Source organism: Numida meleagris, chromosome 5 (genome assembly GCF_002078875.1).
Source record: "Numida meleagris isolate 19003 breed g44 Domestic line chromosome 5, NumMel1.0, whole genome shotgun sequence".
In the NCBI taxonomy this organism is placed as follows: domain Eukaryota; kingdom Metazoa; phylum Chordata; class Aves; order Galliformes; family Numididae; genus Numida; species Numida meleagris.
This window is the reverse complement of record NC_034413.1, coordinates 47,738,708-47,751,142: the sequence shown is the minus strand read 5'-3', so window position 1 is coordinate 47,751,142 and position 12,435 is coordinate 47,738,708. Positions and strand designations below refer to the sequence as shown.

The following is a 12,435-nucleotide window of genomic DNA, read 5'->3' as shown; positions in this document are numbered from 1 at the left end:
AAAAAAAAGCAGTTTGCAGTACCCAGGGAATTAACTCTTTAACTGCCCGTACCTTACATGATGTAATGATGTGGAATACCGACAACAAAAAATCACAAAACCATAACAGATATGGACCAACTTCTTACACAGTCTGATAGTGGGGATGTGGGGGAATGGCTTTGAATTAAAAGAGAGGAGATTTAGGTTAGATGTTAGGCAGAAATTCTTTCCTCAGAGTGTGGTGAGGCACTGGCTGCCCAGATTAAGTTGTGGATGCCCCATCCCTGAAGGCATTCAAGGTCAGGTTGGATGGGGATCTGGACAACCTGATCTAAAATCTAATTTAGTGGTTGGCAACCCTGTCCATAGCAGTGGGACTGGAACTAGATGATCTTCAAGGTCCCTTCAAACCCAAACCATTCTATGAATCTACAAAAGAAATATCTGTATGTACCTTACAATCCCACCATGGAAAACGTCTTATGTTCAAAAGGTGCTAGAAATAAAGCATTCTAAATAAAAGCCATTTGCAATATAATGTTCTCCACCTTCAGTTACATGCTAATGTTGAGCAATGTCACACAGGGATGCTTCCATTCATTCACAGTACACAAATGCTGCATCTCTTCAAGACCCTGAGAGCCTCAGTCCCAAAACCTGCAAAACAGCTGTTGTAGCCATGCCCAACTTCTGACTTCATTTCACAATCTCCCCACTTTTATTACCATGCACAAAAACAGAAAACAGGGCTGCAAAGTGGTTAGAACTAATCAGTTACACTGCTGAAAGGAAGATACAGCTTCTGAAGCCAGGTATTTTCAATTGTGTTATTGTGGCTCACATCAATCAAGCGTTAGAGGCTGTGGGCATAAGAAAGGCATCACAAAAGCAGCTTGCCAACTGATAGAAACCGACTTCTTCAACTGAACTAGTTTTTCTGTAGTATTCTCTACCCTAGAGAGCTTTAACACAGATATACAAATACTTACATTCATTTCCTGAAGCAAGCACTGAAATGATCACAGCAACCAGCAGTCATAAAGAATAGCAAATGCTTCTGTCCCATTCAACAGGACAGGTCAATCAGCTTTAACTCGTACTGGAAAATCAGCTCATTAGGCAGAGACATTTCACTGCTAAAGCTTTCATACCTGTAAACCTATCATTAAGCACCAAATGGAAGTGGCCTGGCATGCAATTTAAGGAAATAGTTAACTACTAACATTATGGCCCAAACTCAGTAAAGCACCTGTGTTACAAATATCCTGGCAAAGATCTGAAAAATGATTCTCAGGCAGACATGCAGTATGTTAAACAAAAAGTCCATCTATTTCAGTGCTTCCATACCCAAGGCACCTCCCTGTTCACAAGGGCTGAGCACAACAGTGTTGTCCCATTTGTTCAAGCCTGACCAAAAAAAAGTTACGTGGGTACAACCTAAATCTTGCCTATATTGACTTACTTTAATACTTCTCTACAATGTCTAGCTCTGAACTGCTGAATTGTATGGTTCTTACACAGTGCATCATTAAAACTGAGATGTGTTTTCTGAACTACTACATTTAATTGTAAGGATCATAAAATTGCTCTCAGTTTGTGCAACTCTGGATGCCTTCTCAGCAGAAGACTACAAGATTATACTCTATTTAGCACAAGTTTCCCTTGCTAGCTATTACAAAGGGAAATATCTTTCTTTCGTGTGCAGTTCCACTAACTCAAGCACACCTTACACAGCAAAGAACTAGGCATGCACTAAATCATTCTCTTGTATCGAATGGACCTTGAGCAATTCTAACCAATAAAAGCATACTCTTACCTGAAGTACTATAGGGTCTATGCAGGTAAATTTTGTTTCTTCTCGATAGAGATACTCTATTGAGCACTTCAGCAGAAGAATTTTGGGATTTTTTATGCAAGAGTTCATCTAAAAAAAACACACAAAACAATTTAAAAAAGAGACAGGTGGAAGGGAAAAAAACCATCAGACTACCTATGACTGTATTTAAACAAAAATTCTCTTTATTTCCCACACCATCTGCTTCTTATGTTGCATCCAGATTTTTAAGTTTTACAGCTACTGTCCAGCAAGATTGCAGTGTTGAAGTTTTCCACACTCACCTCCAAGAACATTAAGTCACATCATTAATCTTTATATACTTCAGAGCCTCCATCTGGATCATTTCAATCTTGACGTCTAGCCTTGTTTAAAGGTTCACTTAACTGTACTGTCACATAAATCAGGACTATGAAGGTCTTCTTCTGGCTAGAACTTGGGGTAATCATAGAATCACCAAGGTTGGAAAAGAACTCCAAGATCATCTAACTCACCTAACAACCACATTTGCCCATTACACCATGTCCCTTAGCACAACATCTAAACATTTCTTGAACACCTCTCCAGGGACAGTGACTCCTGTTCCAGTGCCTGACCACTCTTCTGGAGAACACATTTTTCCTAATATCCAACCTGAACTTCCCCGGCACAACTTGAGGCCATTCCCCCTAGTCCTATCCTAGTTATGTGGGAGCAGAGGCCGACCCCCACCTCACCACAACTTCCTTTCAGGGAGTTGTAGAGAGCTATAAGGTCTCCCCTGAGCCTCCTCTTCTCCAGACAATCACTAGATGCCTCTGGAGTGAAAGGGATGGAAAGGATATTTTACTATAAATGCATGAGGGAAGATCTTTCTCCCCCTCTCACTAGTCTCTCAGCTGAAAGAAAACAGCTTTGAAGAGAAATGCATTAGAATACATTCTTGCCTCTGAGCTCAACAAACTGGAGAAAGTAGTGAGAGAAGCATCAAACACAAAAGGAAATCACAGCACACTTCTTTCCTTCAGCACATTCTAAAGCCAGCACTTGATCAATCGAGCAAGTTACCTTTTTGTGTGCAACATTCTTAGTGCATACAAATCCATTCACCACCATGGAGTCAAACTTCTTTCCACCAGGGATCTAACAGAGCAAATAAGTTGAACACTTTAATATTGTTAGACATTTCAATAACTTTTAAACATCATAAACCTAACAGAACAGCCATTGTGACTAGTGTACAAGCTTTGTCTACATCCTTAGTTATCAGATTAAAGATCATATGCTGTCATGCTGGGCACAAAACTCTTCTTCAAAATCATGGAAATTAAGGACAAAGCATGAAAAAAAGTATTAAGTTCCAGGACCTCCAGGCCCCTCCTAAACAGAACGTGAGCCTCAGTTACACTACTTCCCTGGAGGTTAGCTTCACATCAGCCTCTCAGAAAAAGCTCTGCCTGCTACAACTCCAGCCTTACAGTTCAGTAATGACATCATTGGGCCATCTGGCAAAACTGGATGCACCATCCCTACCAATGAAGTTTTCCTCTGGGAAGAAAGTCGTGGTACTTCGCGTCCAATGAGTTAAATCCTCCATAATGAGAAGTTGCAGAGCAACAGATTGCTACACAGCGTCTTGCAAGCTACTTATACAGTGTTCAGTACCTCTATAATCCAAGCACAAAACAAGTAGAAGCCAGAAAAGGAAGCAAGTCATTACAGAGGTGGTGTTCTTCGCTAATTTCTGCAGCCTAAAGCCTGAAAGAACAGGTCAGCTCCAGGGCATTAAAGCACCTTTTGCAGAAAGGAAAACTCTATATAAATTTTCCTAGAACCTCACGTTATTCAAAGGCCAGAATAACCAATTACACCACTGAACAAGCTGAGCATGGCGGTGACAACTCTTCCCTTCAAACAATGGGTGCTGCCAGCAGCTTCATCTTTTGTCTTTCCCTACATCCAGTGTCAAAAACTTACTTTTTTGATGTGGACAAACTGGCGGATATCCATGTCATCATCTCTATTCTTGACATCAGGTCGTACAGTTTGAACTACCTGACAGACCACAGGTACAATGATATCCCTCCATGACAGTGACAGGGACTCATTGTAGAGAAGTTGCTGAAGCAGTGCCATCATGTGGTTGTGGTTAGCAGAGCTGTAAATAAGAGAAATTTTGTGGTGAGGAAAAGAGAGCTGTGTTTACAATAAGTCACATTTCAAAAGTTAATTTCTTAATGTTTACAGAACAGGAAGTCATCTGAAGATACAGATCCTTAGAAAGTTCTACAGTCAACTCTCTTGTCCTCTACTTGAGCAGACATATGCTGCTCCAAAAGTAACGCCTCTTATTATGTTGACCCACAACGTCCGAGATGGATGTCAGTGATATAGCAGTAGAGGCTGAACCGTCACACTAATATTCCATGACGTTTTGTTGCCATGAGACAGATGGCAGCAGATGGGCAGTCTGACAAAATGGTGTCTGACACTGAAGTGCGTATGAAGCAAAGATCTGTCACTGAATTCCTCCATGGGAAAAAAACGGAATTCATTGACACTTGCCGAACCTTTGTGGAGACCAAACAGTGGACGTGAGCACAGAAAGGCAGTGGGTGGTGCATTTCAGCAGTGGCAACAACGATGTGAAAGACAAACCACATTCCAGATGGCTGTGCACAGCCATCACACCACAAAATGAAGAGCATCTTGATCAGCTCATCCACATTAATTGGCCAGCAACGGTGACTATGTTCAAAAATGGTGTTTTGTAGCTGAGAATTCACTCTATCAGACAGCATTTTTGCTCTTTTTGTATCTGTTGTAGTTTCCATAGAAACAAATGGAGGCATTACTTTTGGAGCAACCTGCATAAAAGCACAAGAAAAAGCAAAATTGTCCACAGAAGATTGCACCCTGCTGAAAATTGGTGGAACAGGAGGGCTTCCAGAATTGTTACTCAAGATACGAAAATTCATTTTTCTATGTTTTTCTTACAGCAGCCTTTCCATGGCTTGTTTCTCCCCATTCTCCTCTCTCAGCAGATCCAGATTGCTGTGGTGCCAGCCTAGGGGTGTGAAAAAGAGTTCTTTGGACTTCTCCTCCACCCTCCTGTTGAATAACGATTCTGCAAGAGACAAACCAACCTTGTTAATATAAGGTCAGAGCTGAAAGTCTACTCTGAAAAGGAAAGAATTTACTAGGAGATAAGTCTAAGCTTCCTGAAAGCCTGAGTTTGAGCTAGAAGTCACAATAACATGACACTATAAACAATATTAAGAGTAACAGTAATAAGTGTGCAAAGGAAAAGTGAGTTACTGAAATTCTTGTACTGCCAGTATAGAGTAGGTAGTTTGCTCTCCTGGAATTAAAATGATGACAAGAGAAAAAAACAAAGTTATACCGCAGTTTTGCCTACAAATATAAGCAGTAAATTCAAAATACCTTATATATTCATAGGCCTTTTTGATTTAGAATATTGATTAAAGGCACAATAATTTGATCTGCAGATAGCTGCTGCTTCAATGATATATACATACTACCTGCATTAGAAAGAAAGTTATGCCATTCAGGCTGCAGCACGAGTTCCAAAAATATCTTGGTATGGGCATCGTTTAGCACGCCTCCCAAACATTTTAAAACACTGTGCTACCAGTAAGCTCTGATATGACTTGTAGTCAGACCTCAAACACTACCACTTTGCTAGTAAGGTGCAGAGTAAGCTGCTAGCAAGCTGGTTCATCTAGCCTATGTCACAGCATTTAACACTACAGAATTATTTTCTCTCACAAGCTTAAGGTTTTCCCCATAAAGAAAGCAGCACAAGATTTTCAGAAGTCTCAGCACACCTTCTCATCCCCTTTCACCTAACCATCACATACACAGGTATCTCTCCACTACGTTAAACAGGATGATAAGTAAGGCTGTATCCACTAGAAACAGTTTTTAAAACTCTAAATGGCAGTAAAAACTGTAGTCATTACTGGTTTTGGAAACAGTAAACAAGTTTCAACAGTGCGGAATAGTCTCTGCTTGGAGTGAGCAACTGCCACTTTCAATCACCACATTGTGTAGCAGGTCTTTAAAACTGTTCTCTACTTGTTTTGGGCAACTAAGACTACAGGCTATTTCTTTACATTTTTCTGTCCTTTGAAAGAATTACTAAGCTATTTCCCACACAGGTATTACGATATTCCAAGTTAGAACTTCCTCAGTTATATATAACAGCTAACTATATTGTAAATCATTCATGCTAGTAGGGTACAACTTCTCATCAGCAAGTATGTAATCCTTTAGAGTTCAAGCTTAAAACAATTAAGAGTGCATTATCTAAATGCAAAATCTTTATATAATAACCTGAAGAGGACCACTGAAAAAAAAAAAAACCACTTTAAAAATAGCAATTTACTTCTTCCAGACACTCAACGCTCAAAATTATCTGCATAGAATAGCAGAAGTTAAGCAGGGTTTTTCCCTTCCCCCTCTCCTGCAGAACTTCAGTTACAAACTAAGCATTATTTCAGCCAAACATTTTATTTTTTTGGATGCACAGACATTGGGATTTCCCCAATTATTTCCTCTTCTCCTCTGAGCTCACTACAATCATCAAATGGAAAAAAATCCCACAAGCACAGCTGATGACAAAATGGGAAAGCATACAGTTTTAAAACTCAGAACTGTGCCTGATGGCCTTTCATTTCAGAAGTAGTAGTGCTGGTGACAGGGAACCCAGGAAGTTCTAAGAGAGGAAGCTCTGAACTACTCCGTAGAAGGAGTGTAATTCATTATATCATATCTCCATTTGCTTGCAAAGGAAGTTACAACTGGCATGTGTTATACAAGTTTCTGGGTGGGGAAATTATGAACAAAAAATGATAAAACCTGCCACTTACACTTACTTTTAAAAAATTAAAAGATTGAGTTCTGCTGAATGAAGAAATCTGAGAAGGAATTTGAGCTTGAAAAAGCATTAAAAAAGGTAGAATACAGTCTATATGCCAGTTTTGCCTAAAATAACTTCAGTTTGTAAAGTGTCAATGCTCTATTAAAGGAGCGCTGAATAATTTTCATCATTATATTAAAGTACGCAACAGCAACATTTGAAATTTTTTCCTCTTACCTTTAATAAAAGCATCACTTATAGAGAACATCTGCTGCCCTCCGTTGTCAGGATTCAAGTATTCTGAAAGAAGAGAGAAGAGGGAGATAGGCGGAGACAAATGACAGGTTACACTGGTGTGCCCATATAATTATGATGTACACGCCCACACCAGAAGCAGCAGCATTACTCATCTAAGCATTTAGTCACTAATTTAGCAACAGCTTGATGAGTGGTCAAGACAAGAATATCCTCTCGTTCTTGTTCTATCAGAAAGTTCTAGGAGACAAGAAAACACTATTTATTACTGTATTACCATGGAAACAAAGTAAAAATGAGCACAGACTGAACTGACGTTTAAGAGTCTGCTCTTCCTATTGACACTTCGAGAAATACAAATAAAAATAATAATAATCTGAATATATTTGTGGCAAGCTGCGAGAACACCATGGAAATGACCTCCGCATTCTCATCTAAAAATACAGCTTCAGGAGGCATTTTGATCTCACACTCTAATGAAATATTTTGGTGTTATCAGACTCAGTGAGAGACCAGTCATAAGATTTATCTTCCACAGTGAAGGGAACAAAAAGCTGCCTGCCTTTTGAGAGATAGAAGTCTGAAGCCTAAAATAGTTTAAAGTGTTTTGAGGAATCCAGGCAGAAAAATGTAGACTTCCAGTATCTGAGGAAAGCGAGAATTAGACATCATCAGTTTACATGTGGGAAACAGGACAAAGCTCCATCTGTTACACCTCTTTACCTTGCTGGATCAACAAAAAAAATATCAATGATATTTCAAACAGGCTCTGTAGCTACACAAACCTTGTTTTCTCCAGAGGCCTGTTGTGCATTTACTTAGTTTACCTGTTCCTACAAAAAGGGATTTTAATGGGAAAACAAGCAGTAGTCAGATTTCTTGCACACTGTGATGATCCAAAGTCCAAAAGCAACCCTTTACCATCTTTCCTGAGAATGGTGCAGACTTGCTACCACAAACAATGCAAAGCAGGGCTTCAGACACCAACAGAAAGCAACAGGAAGTAGACAAGACACAAGCAATCACAAGCCTCTGAACAGTGGCACTCAAGAGACCCCTTACACACCAGTATTTCAAACATATAAGCTTGTCTGTAGTTACCCAGTTTGAAATCAGATACTCAACAGATGATCAGTGTACCAAACGTACATGGCAGAACAAGAAGGTGCAAGTATCCCTTGCAGCTCAATAGTTACTTGCAGAGTCCTTTCACCTCTTGCTTAGATGAAGCATTTAGTGTTATAAGCAACCTGGTGCTTGATTTAAGTTGGCTCACCTTCAGCATTCACCCACAGCCCCAAAGACTAGCTAGAGAAAGGCACGTCAGACTGTCCCTACACACGTACACGTCTCTGCCCCTTTCAACCTTACTGCAGCCTCAGGGCAGAAGCTCTCACCATGAATGCACTGAAATTAGATCTGACATATAACCCTGACTGGCACAGCCAAGGCAGCAGTTATCACCAGCTGAAATTAACCTTGGTTTTGCTCTAGCTAAAGAAGCAGGTGACATCTTCAAATCGGGAACACTTCTCATCAATACAGCTTCACCTCCTGCCACTTCCTTACTTCTATTTCCATCCCAAGGGAAGTTTCTGACAAGGAAAGAAATCCACACCTCTTCCTAGGCCAGAGAGATGACACACTCATAGGTGCAAGTTTGAGCCACCGAGAGCAGCTAAGACACGTTTCTTACACGGAGGGGATGGGACAAGAAAACCCAGAGAATCCTGTCACATATTTTGTACCCCTATCTGCAAACTGTTAGCTGTCAATAAACTATCCTACATACCCCCCACATCTAACTTCAAACACACACACAAAAAAAATACCACCACACACAGAATATATAAATTCAGAAGTGTAATATTCAAAAGCATTATTCTGATTATACAAATACCACAAGGTACACAAATTCACAGGTCTCCAATGGAAACCAGTAGGTAGATATTTTAAACATGCTATAGATTTATCTGCTAAAAGTCTAAATAGACCAGTCATAACTCACAGCTTTCCTTCTAGATACACAAAGCATGCATACATCCAGAGATATCCACTAAAAACTGTGGTGTATATCCAAAAGGGCTCCTGACAGCAGGACTCTAAGCCTTGGCAAACAACAGTGATAAGGAACTGTGTCATTACTCAAGATTCTCTTCTCTTTCCCCCTCCTAACTAGATGCTGGCATCTAAAACTACCCAAAATACCTGCCCTCCCAGGATACTTGGCTTTGAGTGCATTCAGAAAAGTTTCCTGTACTGATGATCATGTCTTTTTAAACCCAGCAATTAAAAGCCACGTTTAAAATACATTAATTCAGTCATTTAATCTCTTCATCCAATCTAAATGCAGAAAGCAATATTGCTTGATTTCCCATTTTGATACATGCCAGAAAGTACCATTATTGCAAGTAGATGATACTACAAGTGAGTCACTTACACTCATCTTTAAGATATTATATGTCAACTAGCTCAGAGTCACTAGAACTTCATGGGAGCACAGTGGACATTAGTCAGCCTTTCACATCATAAGAAGTCCTGCCACTAGGACCAGATTATATACAAACTGCTGTTATACAACACAGCTAGTGCATCAAAGGCCATTGTCTCAAAGCAGCTGACCTCCACAACCAGTGGAAATTGCATCTCTTAATCATTTGAAGAAAGCTGCTATCACTTAGATCAAAGTCGAACCTGTGCTTCTAGCACTGATGTTCTGTCCCCTCAGACTGACCCCAATGACTAATTTACACGGCTGTGAGGAAATCAAGTGAATAACCTCAAGATGTGGGCATCATCTCCAATTGTTTCCTTTTCTTCTTTCTAAAGAAAAGGAAGTCACTGTCTAGTCACCTGGTCTAAGCACAGGACAATTCAGATGAAATCAAGCCAACACATTTGTCTGGCACAGGGAAGTTACTGATCTCTAACAGTTACAAACCCAATGTCATGGAACAGCTACAGTGCTCTGTTACAGAGGTCACTCTGAAAGTAATGCCTCCTATTTATTTCCATGGAAACTACGACAGCTACAAAGAGCACAATAACAGTATTTGATAGAACAAATTCTCAGCTACAAAACACTTTTTTTTTTTTCAACACACTCGCCACCAGTAACTATGCACTCTCACCAGAGATGAACAAAAGCCTGCATACCACACTTGTAAAAATCTGCACAGCCATCTGGAATATAACTTGTCTTTCAAATCGTAGTCACCACTACTGAAACACACCACCCACCACCACTCTGTGTTGATGTCCACTGTTTGGTCTCCACAAATGTTCAGCAAGCTTTGATAAATCTCAATGTGTGCCATTTGTTCTGCGATGGAAGAATCCAATGACAGATCTTTGCTTCATACACACTTCCATGTCAGATGCCAGTTTGTCAGACTGCCCCTCTGCTGCCATCAGTCACATGGCAACAAAATGTCATGGAGTATTAGAGGGAATGTTCAGCCTCTACCGTCATACCACCAACATCCATCTCTGACTTTGTGGGCCAACATAATAAAATAGGAGGCATTGTTTTCAGAGCAGCCCTCTAATGAGAGGGCCTCTACGTAAAATGGAAAACGGTTAACTATCCAGTTCTGACTGTCTGATCAGTGTTACTCTGTGTCATGGTTTTGTGATTTTCGGTTATTGGTATTCCACATCATAACATCATGTAGTGGATATACCTGGTTCTCAGAAGAGAAGGACTACCACAGTCCCCACAGTACTTTTCTCCTCTGTTACCACTTCCAGCCGGAGGGAAAAGATAAAAGTTCGCAGTATAAAAACTTGCAGATCACGAGACCTCGTCCCTTTTTTCCGCCCCTCTCTCGTCTTGGCAGCACCTCGCTCTCCAGCCGTCTTATCGTCGGTAGTAGAGTAAGGCCTACCTTGATTTTGGGACATTCTCTCTCTCTGTATTGGATTTATCAGCTTAAATTGTAATTATATTGTATTACAGTGTGTTGTTTTGCATTCCGATATTTTATTTAGTAAATTAGTTTGTTTCTCCTCAGATTGTTGCCGCTGTTCTTTGCTCTCAGGGCCATCTCCTTACCCTTTTCCCCTTTTCCCTTTTCACGGGGTGTGGACCCGGGGATCCCCCGTCCCCTTTGTCACGGAACTGGGCCTAACGTCCATAAACCGTTGACACTCTGATAATCAGTAACACCACGGAAGGCATCTTTTGTAGAGAATGGCCAGGATAAATCAGAACACAGAGTGAAAGTCTTTGCTTACACTCATACCTTAATACATTCTGAAACAAAGTTTTAGAAGTCATACATTGCAGAGCCCTGGGCACTGAACAGTTTTGTCACATTTGATTTTTGAAGTCCTTCTGTAACAAACATCTAAGTAGCTAGGAAATTTCAGTTTCCCTATTGCCAGGAAATTTATCTTGCTACTCAGGATATCAGTGGACACTTTATCTTGTTGCACCCTGCTTAGATCTTTCCTCTAAATTTTCTGATGATGGATACATCAGAGGACAATACAAGGTGTGAAATAAGTCTTCTGTATCCACAGAGGAAACAGGTTTGTTTTTTTTTTTCCAAAAAATGCAAGAAAATATTTACTTCTCCACTTGTGTTTTAATGACTCATACCTCCACCTTATCTCAGTTCTGGACATTTTACTGATATTACTGAGGTACATTACCCTCTTATAAGAAATTGTTCCAAGTATTCTGTTACAAACTACACTCCTATAGAATAACCTGGTTAAGAGACCATACATTTCAGGAACAACTAACAAATACTACTCAGCAGAGATCCCAAGATATCACTGTACTGCCATTATACATCATTTAAATGCAGAAGTCTCTCTCTTTTCACTTCCCTCACTACTTGCCTTCTCTAATGATCTTCCTTGAGCACTTCATCATCAGAATCTTTTTCACAAGAGCTTCACTACTGATTATTAAAAACCTTGACTTGTCTGACAGTTTCTGAGAGAGGTAGGCTCTCTTACATTCCCCATAAGAACTGACATGCACAGGAAACCAGGATTATCACTCTACAGGTTTTTTAACACTGCCCCATGCCTAAGCTGACTACAGCCTGTATTAATACCACCACACACTATTGAAGATAAACTTACTACAGCTGTAAACTCATAGGATGCTGCAACACGCCTGGGCCTGGTTCAAGCTCTCTTCATTTAAACAACCCTCATTCCAATTAAGAATTCTTTGATATATTTCTCCCTCTCTACAACTCTTCTCCCCTTGCAGATGTATAAGCTTTTCATTTGATTAGGGCATGAGCTAGAAACAAGACAAAAGGAACCATTACCAAATTGATGTCAGTAGTCCTGACAACCTTCCCTGTTATAAACCACAGTCAAACTCAAATTTCAAACTTGCTCTGCTCCTCTTTGAGCAGAAGGGAAGAAGCATACAGATTTGTTTCCCTAGATAAGTTTTTAGCAAATAATAGTTACAGTAGGTAATGACAAATGCTCCCTCTAATTTGCCTCATTCTCCTTCCACTATCTAACATACTTT

General features: G+C 40.1%; 1 protein-coding gene across 6 annotated transcripts in view; it reads right to left on the bottom strand.

Moving 5' to 3' along the window:
• The window catches only part of PIKFYVE (phosphoinositide kinase, FYVE-type zinc finger containing), a 66,235-nt gene that overhangs the window by 28,278 nt on the left and 25,522 nt on the right, over positions 1–12,435 (bottom strand). For all 6 annotated transcript variants that reach the window (XM_021398625.1, XM_021398626.1, XM_021398624.1 and 3 more), the window contains 5 exons: positions 6,915–6,977; positions 4,793–4,922; positions 3,773–3,953; positions 2,864–2,938; positions 1,799–1,906 (listed from right to left, as the gene is read on the bottom strand). In XM_021398625.1, coding sequence (XP_021254300.1) covers positions 1,799–1,906; positions 2,864–2,938; positions 3,773–3,953; positions 4,793–4,922; positions 6,915–6,977 — 557 coding nt within the window. The remainder of the gene's footprint in view (positions 1–1,798; positions 1,907–2,863; positions 2,939–3,772; positions 3,954–4,792; positions 4,923–6,914; positions 6,978–12,435) is intronic.